The sequence below is a fragment of the Mauremys mutica genome, chromosome 15 (genome assembly GCF_020497125.1).
Source record: "Mauremys mutica isolate MM-2020 ecotype Southern chromosome 15, ASM2049712v1, whole genome shotgun sequence".
NCBI lineage: Eukaryota > Metazoa > Chordata > Testudines > Geoemydidae > Mauremys > Mauremys mutica.
In genome coordinates this window covers 34,716,517-34,731,093 of record NC_059086.1, presented here as the reverse complement: position 1 = coordinate 34,731,093, position 14,577 = coordinate 34,716,517, and the positions used below count along the sequence as shown (strand labels likewise).

At 59.1% G+C, this 14,577-nt stretch overlaps 1 protein-coding gene across 1 annotated transcript; it reads right to left on the bottom strand.

Annotated features, from left to right (window-relative positions):
• Positions 1-67: 67 nt before the first annotated feature.
• On the bottom strand, positions 68-12,888 carry LOC123350014 (immunoglobulin superfamily member 1-like). The gene is made up of 9 exons (XM_044988347.1): positions 12,812-12,888; positions 12,659-12,694; positions 8,586-8,771; positions 7,109-7,399; positions 6,142-6,426; positions 2,653-2,949; positions 1,457-1,570; positions 818-880; positions 68-75 (listed from the first exon to the last, which is right to left on the bottom strand). Exons 1-9 carry the CDS (start codon positions 12,840-12,842, stop codon positions 68-70), a joined length of 1,311 nt encoding a protein of 436 aa, XP_044844282.1. The 5' UTR covers positions 12,843-12,888.
• Between the last annotated feature and the right edge of the window lie 1,689 nt (positions 12,889-14,577).

Genomic DNA, 14,577 nt, shown 5'->3' with positions numbered 1-14,577 from the left:
GGCTGGTTCAGTACCTGCTTCCCCTGCATCTCCCCCCAGAGGACCCAGGGACCCACAGCAGAACAGTCTATGGGACTAGTGGGGGGCAAGAGAAGAGGGGATTCTGGGTAATAGTGGTCAGGAAGTTCATTCCCAATGGCAGAGGGCTGCACTGTACTGTACCAGCTCCCTGTCCTCAGCATGTGCTCAGAGCTGTACGGACTCACACCTGGAGTCACTGCGGAGCAGGTCTGGGCACGGCTGTTCCTATTTGGGAGGAGGAACGTCCCTGTGTCTGTAGAGCTACAGGGGAGCTTGTCTGCCAGCCAGGGCTGAATCAAACCAGGGGCGCTAATACCGACAGCCCAGACTCGCTCTGAGATCACCGGTGGGGGTTGGGAATAGGGTGAGCAGATGTCCCGATTTTATAGGGACAGTCCTGATATTTGGGGCTTTTTTAATATGGGCTTCTATTACCCACCACTCCCCTGTCCTGATTTTTCACACTTGCAGTCTGGTCACCCTAGCCTGGAACCACACGGGGTTCATCATTTCCAGTCCAGTTTTCACATAGACAAGGTCTTAGTCCGTCTTTCTATCCCTCACCAGACGTGCTCCCATCTGTCCACCGCCCTACGTTCCCAAGGACCCACATTCCCACTGACCCGTGACCGTCCGTCCCCATGGATCTGTCCATCGCCCTCTATCTAGCAGATCTAAACCCATCAATTCTGTCTGCAGGGACCATCCCCCTCCAAATGGCCCGAATGGCCCCGTGGGCATCTGAGCCGGGAGCCCTGTTCCCTGGGGGGTGAATTGTTCCATTTCTCCCGCTCACCTTCTCCGTCTGGCTCCGTCGTGGGGGGATTCAGCTGCTTGGGCCCAGCTGAGGTGGTTCCTTCTGTGGGATGAGAACGAGCGTCAGCTGGGATGGGGGAGGGAGGGAACCGAGCACCCAGCCATCGGCTCTGAAACTCCAGGGGCTGCTGCTGCCCCCTGGCTGGGGAACCCCCCAGTGACTCCGTCCCTGCTCCCCATCTGGGCGTCCCCTCTGCTGGGCCCAGGGCAGAGCCTGGCTCTGAGAATCCCATTGGGGTCAAGACCCCCTGAGGGTCCTGCTGGGTGTAGGGCTGGGAACGGGGACGTGGAGCCAGGCCCCTCACCTGCTACCACCAGCTCCATGGGGTCACTGGGCTTCGACCAGACGGGCGGGTCCCACTTGGTGCGATATCGGCAGCTGTAGCTCCCTGCGTCTCCCCAGTCTGTGGGGCCCACAGGGTGGGGCTGTGCGCTGGGGGGAAGCTCTCCCAGGCCCTGCCCCCACCAAGCCAATCTGGCATCTGTCCAGTGACCCACCCCATATGAAATGAGTCCGGGGGGGGGTCAGATGGGGCATTCGCTGTGGGGATCTGCCCCTGTCCCACCCAGGCAGCTGTTCGTGGCTCCCCCTGGGGGCAGCTCCTTGGGCAGCACAAACCGGTTTTTGGGGTGATTGATGGCGATTCACTGCCCTTAGACTTGGTATCTGGCTTCGCGCTGCCTGAGCAGGGGGAAGTCGGCGCCGTTCCTGACTGAGTCGGGTAGGTTCCCCCTGCGGGAATAGAACCAGCGTCTGTCAGGGGTAGGGCACAGGGGTGAGAAGCTGGAGCCCTGGTGTCTGTGGTTAGTTATACAGGGAACCTCTCCTCCCGCAACCGGCAATGGCGGCTCTTCCCCAGGCTGAGCCGGTGTCCCTGGGGAGAGGACGGGACCCTGGGATTCAGGCCGGCTCAGCCCCCCAGGATCCCAGAACAGGGAGGATCGGCCCAGCGAGACCCTGAGCGCAGATACAGACCCTGGCTGGTGTGAGGAACTGGGTCTGTTCTTACTGTGGCCTGTGAGTGCTGAGTGGGGGGTGCTGGCCTGGGAGGACGGTCTGCATTGGGGGATGGGAGACTGGCCTTGGGGGAAGATACCTGAGCAGGTAACATGAGAACCCAGGAAGGGGTTAGAGGCCGGTTGACACCTCTGCCTGGGAAGCTGAACAAATGCTGGGGGAGGAGACGCTGGTGGGGGGGGACAGAGAGTTTGCAGCAGGTGGCTGGGGAAGGGAGGGAAGGACACACAGGACTCTGACCCCCCAAGGGGGCTGTGGTGCTCCTGGGACCCCAAGATGGACCTAACTGGGGAGGATCCTGTGGTCCGTGCCTGCAAGACCTGTCTGGGACTGTGTTCCTGTCGTCTAAATAAACCTTCTGCTTTATTGGCTGGCTGAGAGTCACGGTGATCGCAGGAAGCTGGGGGTGCAGGGCCTTGTGTCCCCCCACACTCCGTGACAGCTGGCTCCATGGAAACCGGAGCCAAAATCATGACTGACTAGTATTAATTACTAGGAGCCCCTGTCCTGGTCCAGCCCCCTGTGTGCTTGGAGCTGTACGGACACACGACACAGAGACGGTCCCTGCCCCAGCCAGGTGCCATTCACACCTGGAGTCACTGCGGAGCAGGTCTGGGTGCGGCTGTTCCTATTTGGGAGGAGGAACGTCCCTGTGTCTGTAGAGCTACAGGGGAGCTTGTCTGCCAACTGGGGCTGTATCAGACAAGGGGCGCTAATACCGACAGCCCAGACTCACTCTGAGACCCACTGAGGGCCCAGCTGGGTGTGGAGCTGGAACGCTGAGCCGGGCCCCTCACCTGTTACCACCAGCTGCACGGGGTCGCTGGGCTGCGAGGAGACGAAGGGCTCTGAGTCTGATCGGTTCTGGTAGCTGCAGCTGTAGCTCCCTCCGTGCTGCTGGCCCACGCTGGGGATGCGGAACTCGGCCCCGGCCCCAGCAGGGTCCATGTGTCGCTGCAGGTTCAGGTCTCCAGCCTTGTGCAGGAAAAACCTCACATCCCAGTGCGGACCCTGACACCGGATGGTGACGTCTGCCCCTGGGGCGGTGACCCCAGTGGGGCTCAGGGAGATGGAGGGTCTGGGTAAGCTGGGATCTGCGCACAGGAGACAGGCTGTGAGAGCCAGACCCAGGCACCCACCCAGCCCTGGCCTCCCTGGCTGGCCCCAGCCATGGACAGATCCAGGGGCTGCTGGGGGAGCTCATTCTGCAGCCTGGCCCTGGCCCCGAAGGAAGTTCTGTCCCTGCCCAGACGAGCAAGTTCCCAGAGTTCCCCCCACCCAGAATCCCGGCCCTGCGAGCTGGGCTCCCAGCCCCACAGACACGGAGCCGCAGCTCCCTAGTGTTTGGGATCCTCATATGCCCGTGTGTGGCCCCTGCCTCGTTCACTGCGTTACGTCTGCCCTGGGGGAATGTGGGCACAGCCAAGCTAGCTGCAGCAGCTCCTCCCCAGCACAGGCTGCCGCGAGGGCACCACGCCCAGCCCCCGCTCCCTGCATCGGCTTCCCGCAGATGGAGTCAAGTCCGAGGTCTCTGCCCTGATCTCCGAGGTGCCCGAGGGCTGAGCCCAGCGTATTCCCGGCTCCGGCTGCAGGGGGCTGCGAGTGCCGGGTGCGTGGGGCCGGGCTGGGCGCTCGAGGACAAGCCGCCCAGGGCGCCGGGTGCACACGCGAGCGGCTAGTCCTGCCCGCCCACGGCTCCATTGCTGTTTTCAGCTCCATCAGAGCTAACCCGGGAGCCCCCCGCCGGCCCCCAGCTGCAGGGCAGACACCCCACAACAGCCCACAGCTCTGGGGTGACCCCGGGGTGGCGGCTCCCTGCCCCCGGCCCGGCCACAATCAGGGTCACGCTCATCTGGGCAGGGGACAGAACTTCCCCCGGGGCTGGGCCCAGGCTGCAGAACGAGCTCCCCCAGCAGCCAAGGGCCCCCCCAACCACCCAAACCTCCCCACCTCCGGCTCCAAGGCCAGGCGCCCTCCCCCGGCCGGCCTGCTCCGTTATCGACCCGGGGCAGCGCGGCCATTGACCCCCCACACCGCCCCAGAGCAGCCCCTCCGCGGTGGGCACAGACCTCCCCCGGGGAGAGGCCGAGAGAGAACGACCCGCCCGGGACAGACGGGGCCACGGCGCTTAATGCTCGACTGGCAGGCGCCCGACACCACGGTGACCAGGGCAGCGTCAGACCATGTGCAGGGTAGAAGGCTGCTCCCCCCTGGCTGGGACCCCCCAGTGACTCCGTCCCCCGTCCCCGGCCGGGCGTCCCCTCTGCTGGGCCCAGGTCAGAGCCTGGCTCTGAGCGTCCCATTGGCACCGAGCCCCCGGGGATCTAGCTGGGTGTGGGGCTGGGAGCAGGGACGCTGAGTCGGGCCCCTCACTTGCTACCACCAGCTGCACAGGGCAGGAGAAGACAGGTCGTGAATCACAGACACCAGTGACGAGGCTGATACAGGGGCCTGCACGGAGAGTCCCCTGGATGCTTTTCCCCCGAATTCAAGACCGAGAGAGCTGGGCTAGTGACACAAGGGACATGGGGTCCCCCCACCCCGCAGCAGGGCAACGGCGCGGATCCATCTGCCAGGAGCCCAGGGAGGGGTGGCTGGGCAGGGCAAGGAGAGGCCGAGGGGACCTAGAGGCCAATTGTGTTTTATCTCCATTGGCTGGGGAAGGAGAAATCAGTTCAGTGGGGAATGATCACAAGTGAATCAGAGTTCACTGGTGTAGCAGGAACTGCTGGGTAGGGTCACACTGGGAACTGTTGCTGAGCTGCCTGAACAGTAACTGCCATTGGCTGAATTAAACCCACTTCATGGGCAACAATTTACATTCATGGAGCCCCAGGAGCTGGAGTTGGAGCGTCCCAGGCACTAGGCCAGAACCCACCGTGCTGCGGTCCCATCGCGGCTTCTCTGTCCCTAGGCTGGTTTGTTGTATCTTGAGCCCTCCCCTTGTGCCGTCTCTGTTTGTTGCTCTGAGCTCCAGCTCAGATACCTGCAGCGATTTCTCCAGGCGATGGGTCGGCTTCTCAGTGCAACAACTGTCCCTCCGCTGCTTTTTCTGGAGTCCCTTTGATCTCGGACAAATTCTCTCTTCCTGTTGCTGCCCCTGAAGGTTTTCTAATAATTTACTGCCCGGTTCCTCCTGTAACTTTCCCCCTCCTGCCTCTGTCTTTCCTCTCTCTGCCTCCCCCTGTTCCTGCCATCTCTGCCCCTTCTCAGCGGGACTGTCTCCCTGCCAGCTCTGTGCCTGGCCCCTTCGCTGACACAGCTCGGCCACCGGGTCCCTTTCCACTGGCTCCCGCTCGCTGGGTCCCTGCGTTTCTGGTGCCGGTTGGTACCTCGCTGGCTGCTGGTGTCTCTCCCCAGCGCTGGGCAGCCTCTCTCCAAACTCGACCAGCCGTTTCCGCCAGCAGCGCTGGGGCGGGGGAGGAGCTGGTGGCTGCGCTGGTTTCTTTCTCTCCCCAGCACAAAAAAATCCCGCCTCAGGCTCAAGCTCCCCCCACTTCCCCTGCCCGGGAATCCTTGGGGGTCTCCCCACAGCTGGTGTTTCCAGGCTGCTTCTGAGCAGCCAACGTGTGCGGCTCCCACTGCTCTGTAACCCGACAGCCCCCAGCCCAGGTGGGCATCATGCAGCCGGCCCTGGAAGGCAGTCACAGGCTGGGGGCGGGGCCGGCTGGGCAGCCCCTGGGCCCGACTCCTCTGTGCACCCCCAGAGCTGGGGCAGCCAGGGGAGCATCCCCCTGGGAAAGGCCCCTGCTCTGCAGCTCCCCCCGGGGGCAGAGCCGTGTTCCTGCTAATTATTTACATCCAGGTGCGGAATGAATTTTGTTGTGTGCACAGAGAGGTGATATGTGACGGGGGTGGGGCAGAGGGTTGGAGTGCTGGGGGGGGCTCCGGCTCGGGGTGGGGGCCCTGTGATGGGGCTGGGGATGAGGGGTGTGGGGTGCAGGCTGCCCCAGGGCTGCAGCGGAGAAAGAGGACTCCCCCCACCTCTCTCACGCTGCAGGAGCCTGGGGCCGGGGGAGAGGTGCCTCTCCCTGGCCACGGCAGCTTAGAGGAAACTTAGGGGCAGGGGTCCCCCCTCCCTCGGCCCCGAATCTCAGGCAGCTGCTGTTCCCCCCTAGCTAGGGACCCCCCAGTGACTCCGTCCCCTCTCCCCGGCCGGGCGTCCCCTCTGCGGGGTCAGGGCTCAGGGCAGAGCCTGGCTCTGAGCGTCCCATTGGCACCGAGCCCCCGTGAGGGTCTGGCTGGGGGTGGGGCTGGGAACAGGGATGCCGAGCCGGGCCCCTCACCTCTCACCACCAGCTCCATGGGGTCGCTGGGGTACGACACGTTGAACGGCTCCGATCGGCTGTGATAGAAGCAGCTGTAGCTCCCGCCGTGCTCCCAGCTCACGTTGCTGATGGGAAACACAACCTCCAACCCGTCCGAATCCACAGGTGGGAAACGGCGTCGCTCTTTATTCAGCACGAACCGCATGCCCTGGTGCTGCCCCTGACACCGGACAGTCACGGCTCCCCCCAGGGAGACCCCCCCGCTGGGGCTCAGGGAGATGCTGGGTTTGGGGTAGCTGGGCTCTGCAGGGGGAAGCAGACAGGCCGTGAGACACGGGCCCCATCACTCAGTCCTGGGGCCCGTCCTCACCACGCGGCCTCAGTGGTGGGTCAGACCCGGCGGCCCTGGGGACGGGCTCCTGGATCCCTTTCCACAGGGCCCAGAGTTTCCCCTCAGCCCTGGGCTCACAGCATGAGACACGGAGCCACCCCAGCCCCTGGGGCCCAGAGCTCTGCTCCCCGGCGGGTGACAGGCCAGGCCAGTCTCCAGGGTCCATTCGCTCCCTGGCTTCTCTGCTGGGAGGGCTGGGAGCCAGGACTCCTGTGTTCTCGCCCTGGCTCTAGGAGGGGAAGTGGGGTCTAGTGGTGAGGGCAGGGGGGATGGGGGCCAGGACTCCTGGGTTCTGTGCACAGCACCACCACCGACTTGTAGGGGACTGTGCAAGTCTCTACTATCCACTGAAATTTAAAACCTTCAGCTCCACCCATCACCCCCTAACTGATGTGTTGCCTGGGAAAGGCTCCCCCTGCTCTGCAGCTCCCCTGGGGGCAGGGATCCCCCCTTCCTCTGCCACAAATCTCCAGTGGCTGCTTCTCCCCACTGGCTGGGGAACCTCCCACTCCCAGTGACTCCCCACTTCCCGGCCGGGCGTCCCCTCTGCTGGGTGTGGGGCTGGGCACCGAAGTGCCGGGCTGGGCCCCTCACCTGCTACAATGATCTGCACAGGGTCACTGGGCTCCGAGTAGGCAGCTGGTCCTGTTCTGTTGCTATAACGACAGGTGTAGTTGCCCCCGTGTTCCCGTCTGGCGCTGGTGATGGGAAATTCAGCCTCAGAGCCGGCAGGGTCTGTGTAATTCAGATAGTTCCCAGCTCCAACCTTGTAGAGGAGGATCCTCATGCCCAGGAGCTGATAGTGACACCGGATGGTGACGTTTCCCCCCACGGGGATCACCCCACCGGGGCTGACGGAGATGGAGGGTTTGGGGTAGGACCCCTCTGGAGTCACAAACAAACAGGCAGTAAGTGGGGGTGACACAAACCGCATCCGTCTGATTCAATCCTCTGCCCATCTGTCGCTCCAGCATTTCACCCCCGGCCCATCCGTGGGGTGCAGCCCGGCCCCGCGGCTCACAGCCGGGGTGAGACACAGCAGTGGGGAAGGAGATTTCCAATCTCTGATTCCCTCAGTTCTCCAGGGTCAATTCAGCCCTGCCCCTGTTGCAGTCAGGGGTGACTCCGGATTGAATCTGGGGGGCTGAGATCAGAATCACCCTCCTTCTGTTTTTCTAATGTTGCAGCTGAGCTGCAGCTCTGCTGGAGTTGGGCTGAACATGGATTATTCTTTAAAATATTCTAAAAAACCACATTTACTCCAATTGTCCGGCAATGTGCTGTATGCACAGGAGTGGGGGGTGGGATGGGGGTTCATGGGACAAATCTGAGTCCTTTGAGCAAAGGCTCTGAAAAACACATTTGCAAAATCCCCCGGTTGTTCTAACATTTTCCTGCCCACCCCTGGGGCTCAGACTCCGGCTCTGCTCCGCCCCAAACCGCTCTCAGCCGCTGGGGATTTAGCTCCGCTCTGCACGGTGCCGGGGGCCCCTTTGGGGACGGGCTATTCCCAAAGCTGTTCAGGGGACGTTCCGAACGCCGGGCCGGGCTGAGCCTGACCCACGAGCAAAGCAGTGACACGCGTGTGCAGCAAGCCGAGGGGGAGACACAACGGGGCCTTGCTCCAGTCCCGCTGCGTGTCCACGTCTTACAGCCCTGCTCTGCCTGACCCGTTCCCCGGGCTCCTGCCAGCTCCCCAGGCACAGTGCGGGGGCGCTGCGGGGTGGCTGGTGCCTTCGCTCTGTATTTCCTGCTTTGAGTGCAGGTGAATTCACCCTGTGTGGTGCCCATCCCTGTAATGAGTGGGGCGAGGTCTCAGTCCCACCTCTGGGTGTGGAAGGGAGTCTGCAGGGCCGTCCTTAGGCATAGGCAGAACAGGCAGCCACCTAGGGCAGCACTAGGTCTGGGGGCACTGCTCTGCCGGGAGCCCGGACAGAGGGGAAGCAGTGGAGCAGGTAAGAGCAGGCTGCTGGGTCCTAGAGAGAGCCGAATGCAGCACAGGCTGAGGGAGGGGATTGGCTGCTGGGGTCTCTGGGAAGGGGAGGGAGGAGGGGTGGGGGAAGGAACTCACCTGTGGGTGTGACTCTTTTCCCTGGCGGGAGGTGAGACAGGCTCCACGGCTCTGGCAATGTGCTTTGTTGTCCCCCAAAATGTCCATTCTTCTTCCCCACTGCCCCAGGGAGCCCCCGCTCTTTCTCTCTCCCATGGCTGGGTTGGGGGAGGTGCTGGGAGCGGGGGGAGGCTGGCTGCCTGCCTGCTGAGGAATGAAAGTGAAAGTAACTCACTTTTTTTTTTGTATTGGTGTATTTATTCCACAGTAAAAATAAACAGTACTTCAATTTAAAAATATAATTTGACAAAAGGAAAAGGACAAAAACTAGTATAGTTGGTGTTACGACACAGAAGTCTGCCTAAGTTCAACATTGCTACCAGCAGCTGTGTCCTTAGATGGTATTAGATTTGGACACCATAACCCTGTCATATTACTCACTGAAAGTACAAATTTAAGTAACCGTTTCCATCTTTAATCCTATATCAACATTTGGAAGAATCTCTGTGCTGCACCTGCTAATGTGAATTCTTAGTGAACATGTATGAAAAGAAAAAGAGACTTGTCATCAAATAGTAAATTACACAAATCACTTATTGCTTCTGTAAACCCTTAGTACCCTACAATATCCTGCCGCCCCCGTTTTCCTTACCCTTGGGAAGCCAGGATTGGAATGGTCGCACAGGGCTGGGCTGGGGATAGCCAGATAGCAGCATGTGCGAAAAATCAGGACACGGGTTGGGGTAGGGTGAGCAGATGTCCCACTTTTATAGGGACAGTCCCAATTTTTGGGTCTTTTTCTTATACAGGCTCCTATTCCCCCCCCCCCCCCATCCAGATTTTTCCCGCTTGCTGTCTGGTCACCCTAGATGGGGGTAATTGGTGCCTATATAAGACAAAGCTCCAAATATCAGGACTGGCCCTATAAAATCAGGACATCTGGATCTGGTCACCCTAGCTGGGGAGTGCGTCTCTCCCCCGGGCTGGCAGTGATCCATCTCATCCGGGGGGCGCTGCACAGGGCAGGATGACCTGCTGTGGCTCCATGGGTGCCCCGTCCCTGAGATCAGATGCTGGGCTAAGTTCACCATGGTCCGTTGGGCTGGCGGTGGTGCCCATTGGCGTGTGATCGGAGCTGAGGGTTTGCTGCTGCTGTTGCCACTCTGCACCCCAAGAGGTGGATTTTGGGGTCCTGCAGTTTTCCCCCTATCTCCTCCTCTAGTGCAGCTGTTGGACCAGCAGGCTGGGGGGTGAACTAAGCATGAAAGCAGTGCTGTGTTGCCATTTAACAAATTTGTTTGCCAAAAATGCTTGCTAACAATCCTGAATTCAATTTCAATTTTTTTTAAATCAATATCTTAGCCAAAAACAGAAAATTAAAGTTGTTGACAATTATTTGTGACAAGTTTGGTATGGGGAAGGGAGTGGGCCAGTTTTCATCAGAGAAACAAAAAATGTCGACTGACTTTCCTATAGCCCTGTTATTGCTAAATAGAGCCCTCCAACAACTGTAATATGCTCATCTCCTTACTAGTGTATGGAGCAGGGATCAGCAGCCTACAGCACATGTGCAAAAGGTGGCACGTGAGCTGATTTTTAATGGCACACAGCGGCACTCAGCCCGCCACTGCTCTGGGGTTCCGGCTGCTACCCCATTGCCACCCGGAGTCCTGGCTGCCGGCCCCACTCAGCACCCGCTGCTGGGCTGGGGACCCCCAAGGAATACAAGGCTGGCAGCGGGCTGAGCAGGCTGGCGGCTGAGACCGCGGCTGAGCCACTCAACCCGCTGTTGGCTTGGGGTTCCATTCACTCAGCTGGCAGTGGGCTGAGTGGGACTAAATTTAATGAAATCGAAAAACAAGAGCAACTAATGACAAAGTGCAGGAACCTAGAGCAGTGGTCCCCAACCTTTTTCGTCTGGTGCCCGCCAGATGAAGGACCGTGGTGGTGGACGAACATCCACCGAAATGCTGCCGAAATTTGGCGGCATTTCGGTGACGACGTCTCTGGATGATGCTGCTTGTCGGCAGCAAGCGGTGTCATCCAGAGGCGTCGGTGCCGAAATGCTGCCGAATTTTGGCGGTATTTCGGCAGATGCTCGTCCTCCGGCCAGTATGCGGGTGCACTGAGAGGCACCTCCGGACGCCATGGCGCCGCGGAGACCCCTGACCTAGAGAGCCTTCTGAAGCAAGGTGATCATTTTGATTTAAATGTACTTGAACTGTACGAAGAATTGAGTTGTTGCCACATGCAAAATCGATGATGGACATTGTACAGTTTATTCATACCAGCAAACTTGTTGATATCTATCCTAATGTGTACATTGCCACTCATATTCTACTGACAATTCCTGTAACAGTAGCATCAGGAGAATGGAGTTTCTCAAAACTAAAGCTCATTAAAAACTATCTCCACTCTACAATGAGTCAGGAACACTTGACTGGTCTTGCTATTCTTGCAATTGAACAAGCCATCACTTTGTCTTTGTCATACGATTACATTATTACTGATTTTGCAGCCAAAAAATCAGAAAGATTGTTTTTAATTAAAAACAAATCCTTGTTTCAATACCTCTTCATATACATTTCCAATAAAATGTTGACAAATTTAAAAAAAATGTATTATATGCATCATTCTGTCAAATCAGAATTTTTTCTATAGGGCTACTTCTTTAGTGCTAGTCCATCAGCATTACAGTGTGCTTAATTAAGTTAAATTGGCTTTAATAACATGCACGTGGCAAGTTTTCCAATACTGTAAGCTTATGTTTGTGTTGATAGGAGCAAGACAGGCACAGGGGTTAGGGTGACCAGATGTCCCGATTTTATAGAGACAGTCCCCCACACCCGTTCCGATTTTTCACACTTGCTGTCTGGTCACCCTAACAGGGGCACCAGTTTAATAAGCCTGCCTAGGGCACCATAAATCCTAAGGATGGCCCTGGGAGCCTGGGTCAGAGAGGATCATAACTTTGTGGGATCTGCACCTAGGGTGACCAGACAGCAAATGTGAAAAATCGGGACGGGGGTGGGAGGTAATAGGAGCCTATATAAGAAAAAGACCCAAAAAACTGGACTGTCCCTATAAAATCATGACATCTGGTCACCCTAGCTGCATAGGCGGCAGGTTATATACATTTGCGGTGCCCGAGCACCAGGAATATTCAGGGCCGGGTGCCCTGCTCCAGCAATATTTGGAGCTGGGTCTCTCCCCTGGCCTTGCCTGGATCGGGCCCTGGCCCCCGCGGGTCTCCCTCGCGCTGCCGTGTCTTTGCCTGGAGCCGTCCCGGCCACCGCCTGCCACCCCTCCCGCTGCGTGTCGTCCCCGCCTCCCCCCCCGCCGGCCGCGTCCCTGCCTGCTGCTGCTGCCCGAGTGGAACGGCTCCCGACAGAACTGCTGTGTGCTGCCCCAGGGTCCTAGTGCCTCCCATCTAATAATGGCAGGGCAGGCTGCCCTTACCCTGCCCTTCCGCCCTAGCCCTGAGCCTCTCCGGTGCCCCCAAACCCTTCATCCCCAGCCACAGCCCTCATCCCCCCCGCACCCTAATCCTCTGCCCCAGCCCAGAGCCCCCCCCCGCAGCATGAACCCTCATCCTCAGCCCCAACCCTCATTCCCCTGCACCCTGATCCTCTGCCCCAGCTCTGAGCGCCCCCCAGCATGACCCCCTCATCCTCAGCCCCACAGCCCAACCCTCTGCCCTAGCCCTGAGCCCCCCCACATCATGAAACCCTCATCCTCAGCCCCCCAGCCCTCACCCAGCACTCCCTCCTAGCCCCAAACTCCCTCCCAGAGCCTGCACACCCACCCCCTGTCCCAGCCCAGAGCCTGAACCCAGCACCCAAACTCCCTCCCAGAGCCTGCACCCCTCCTGCACCCTAATCCCCAGCCCAAGACCTGCATCCCAGACCTCCCCCCCGAAACCCCACCCAGAGCCTTAGGCAGGTGGGAGCAGAGTTGGGGGGCGGGTTCTGGGCACCACCAAAATTTCTACAAACTTGCCACCCATGCCTAGCTGCACCCCTCATCCCTCACCCACGTCCCTCGTACTTTATGTGGAAATTCCCCCCGCTGCCCCATTCCCAACAGATACTCACCTCCTGACTCCGCGCTGCACCCGGCCAGCCAGAAACCTGGAAAGGAGACGGGTTGTTAGGGACCAGATCCCAGAGCAACTGAATCCTGCACCCTGGTGTCAGATTTCCCCCTGCCCCCGATGGACACAAGCCCTGGCTGTCTCCGATACTCACCGAGGAAGAGGACGGTGAGAGCAGATGCCATGACGGGGGCAGCGAGGGGCCCCTCAGTGCTGCCACCAATACCCGGTGCCCAGCTCCACTGAGCCCCAAATGAGGAACTCATCTGCTGGCTGCAGCTACAGGAAGTCAACGATGTCTCGGCTCTTCCTATGTCCATCACACATTGTCTCTAATCTGCTGGTGAAATCAAGTGGGGTCAAAGTAAGCAGAGGGCTTTGCAAAAGGAAAGAAACCCAGGGACTGTCAGCCTGGCCAAGCTCCCAGCTTGTCTGTGTCTCTGGGGGGGACAGGACAGGCCACCCTCAATGTACCCTGCAGCCTTGAGGAAAGTGCATCAGCCTGAGAGACCACAGGGTCTGGTCTTCAATCTTCCACTGACCACTATTTCCATCCCCTTTTCATTCTGGGTTCAAGCGGCTGATGACCCATGTAGGTAAAATTAATACCTGATCGTGCAATTAAAGGCTGGTGTTGTAATGGAGGGGACAGAGTTAAGGTCATTCAGGAAACTGTAACTCTGGCATTTCCTGGTGCTAGAGGGTTTGACTCTGCAGCCTTCCCACTCAGCCTGCCAATCTGCCCACCTGCGACACGAGCTGTGGCACCGAGTGAGGAGTGGGTACGATGGGGGACGCCTGGGTTTGCTGCCCCTTGCACCATAGCTGAGCGGTGATGACGGGTTTACACTGTAACGCCTGGTTCTAAGGGGCTTTTCTCAGCGTGTGAATTAAATCAACCAGGTTCTAAAGAAAATCAGAGAAAGAGAAATTCCATCCCGGGCCCCCAATGGGTCACCAGCCGGGAGAGACCCAGGGACCTTCTAATGCCCCTGCAGAGACCCTGCCCCCGAGCTGGAGGAGACACTGTCAGGGATTATGTGGCCAGGCCCCTAGATAGGGACGTGACACAGGCTTTGTTTATACGCCATTGGCTAGTGGCAGCAGAAAGCTGGGGGTCACGGGGCAGCGTTAAAAGTGCTGCAGGAGCCCGGCTGCATGGTCCCAATGGGTCTTAACTGCCCCATCCCCCTGCTCACCTGCTGGCCCCCAACCACCCAGGAGCCTCCCCCCACCGCTTCCCCCCGGCCCCACGGAGCAGGAGGGGGATGTCCAGCAGATTCGCCCACAGCTAACACCCCTCAAACTCTGCCTCCCCCCCATCTCCCATCCCGCCCCCTGGCCTATCCCTCTTCAAATCCCCGCAAGCCTGCCCCCCGCACACCCTGCCCCCACCACGGCCCCTCCCTCCTCACACTCCTGTCCCCTGCCCTGTTTCCCCTCAAATGCCCATCCCCCGCCCTCAGTTAAGATGGCCGCCATCTCCCAGTGTCCCCAGTGGGCTTGGCACCAGGCTGCCCTCTGGGAAATGGCGCCTACCTGGGCTGGGAGGGGGGCAGGAGAATACGGGGTGTCATAAACATACAGCTAAGGGTAGCACAAATCCCTCTTTACCCTTTAAAGGGTTCATTTCTGCTTTACTTGTAAAGGGTTAAGAAGCTCAGATAAACTGGGGGGCACCTGACAAAAAGGACCCATAAGGGGAGAAGATACTTTCAGATCTGGGGGGGGGGAGGTTTTGGTCTGTCTCTCTCGGAGCCAGCCAGGAAACCAGGCAGGGAAATTCCATCTCCTTAAGCATATCTGAATTAAGCATCTAGTCTTGCAGAAATAGTAAGTAATGGCAAGGAAGCGCTTTAGGTTACCTTTTGTTTTAGCTTGTGAATTTTCCCTGTGCTAAGAGGGAGGTTTATCCCTGTT

What these genes read in the sequence shown, in the direction of transcription:
- LOC123350014 (XM_044988347.1), bottom strand. Translation starts at nt 12,842, where the DNA reads ATGGCATCTGCTCTCACCGTCCTCTTCCTCG. An exon ending in TGTGCAGATCATTGTAGCAG is followed by an intron (nt 6,427 to 7,108) that starts GTGAGGGGCCCA and finishes TTCCCCCTGCAG; the next exon opens with AGCCCAGCTACCCCAAACCC. An exon ending in ATCAATCACCCCAAAAACCG is followed by an intron (nt 881 to 1,456) that starts GTTTGTGCTGCC and finishes CTCATCCCACAG; the next exon opens with AAGGAACCACCTCAGCTGGG.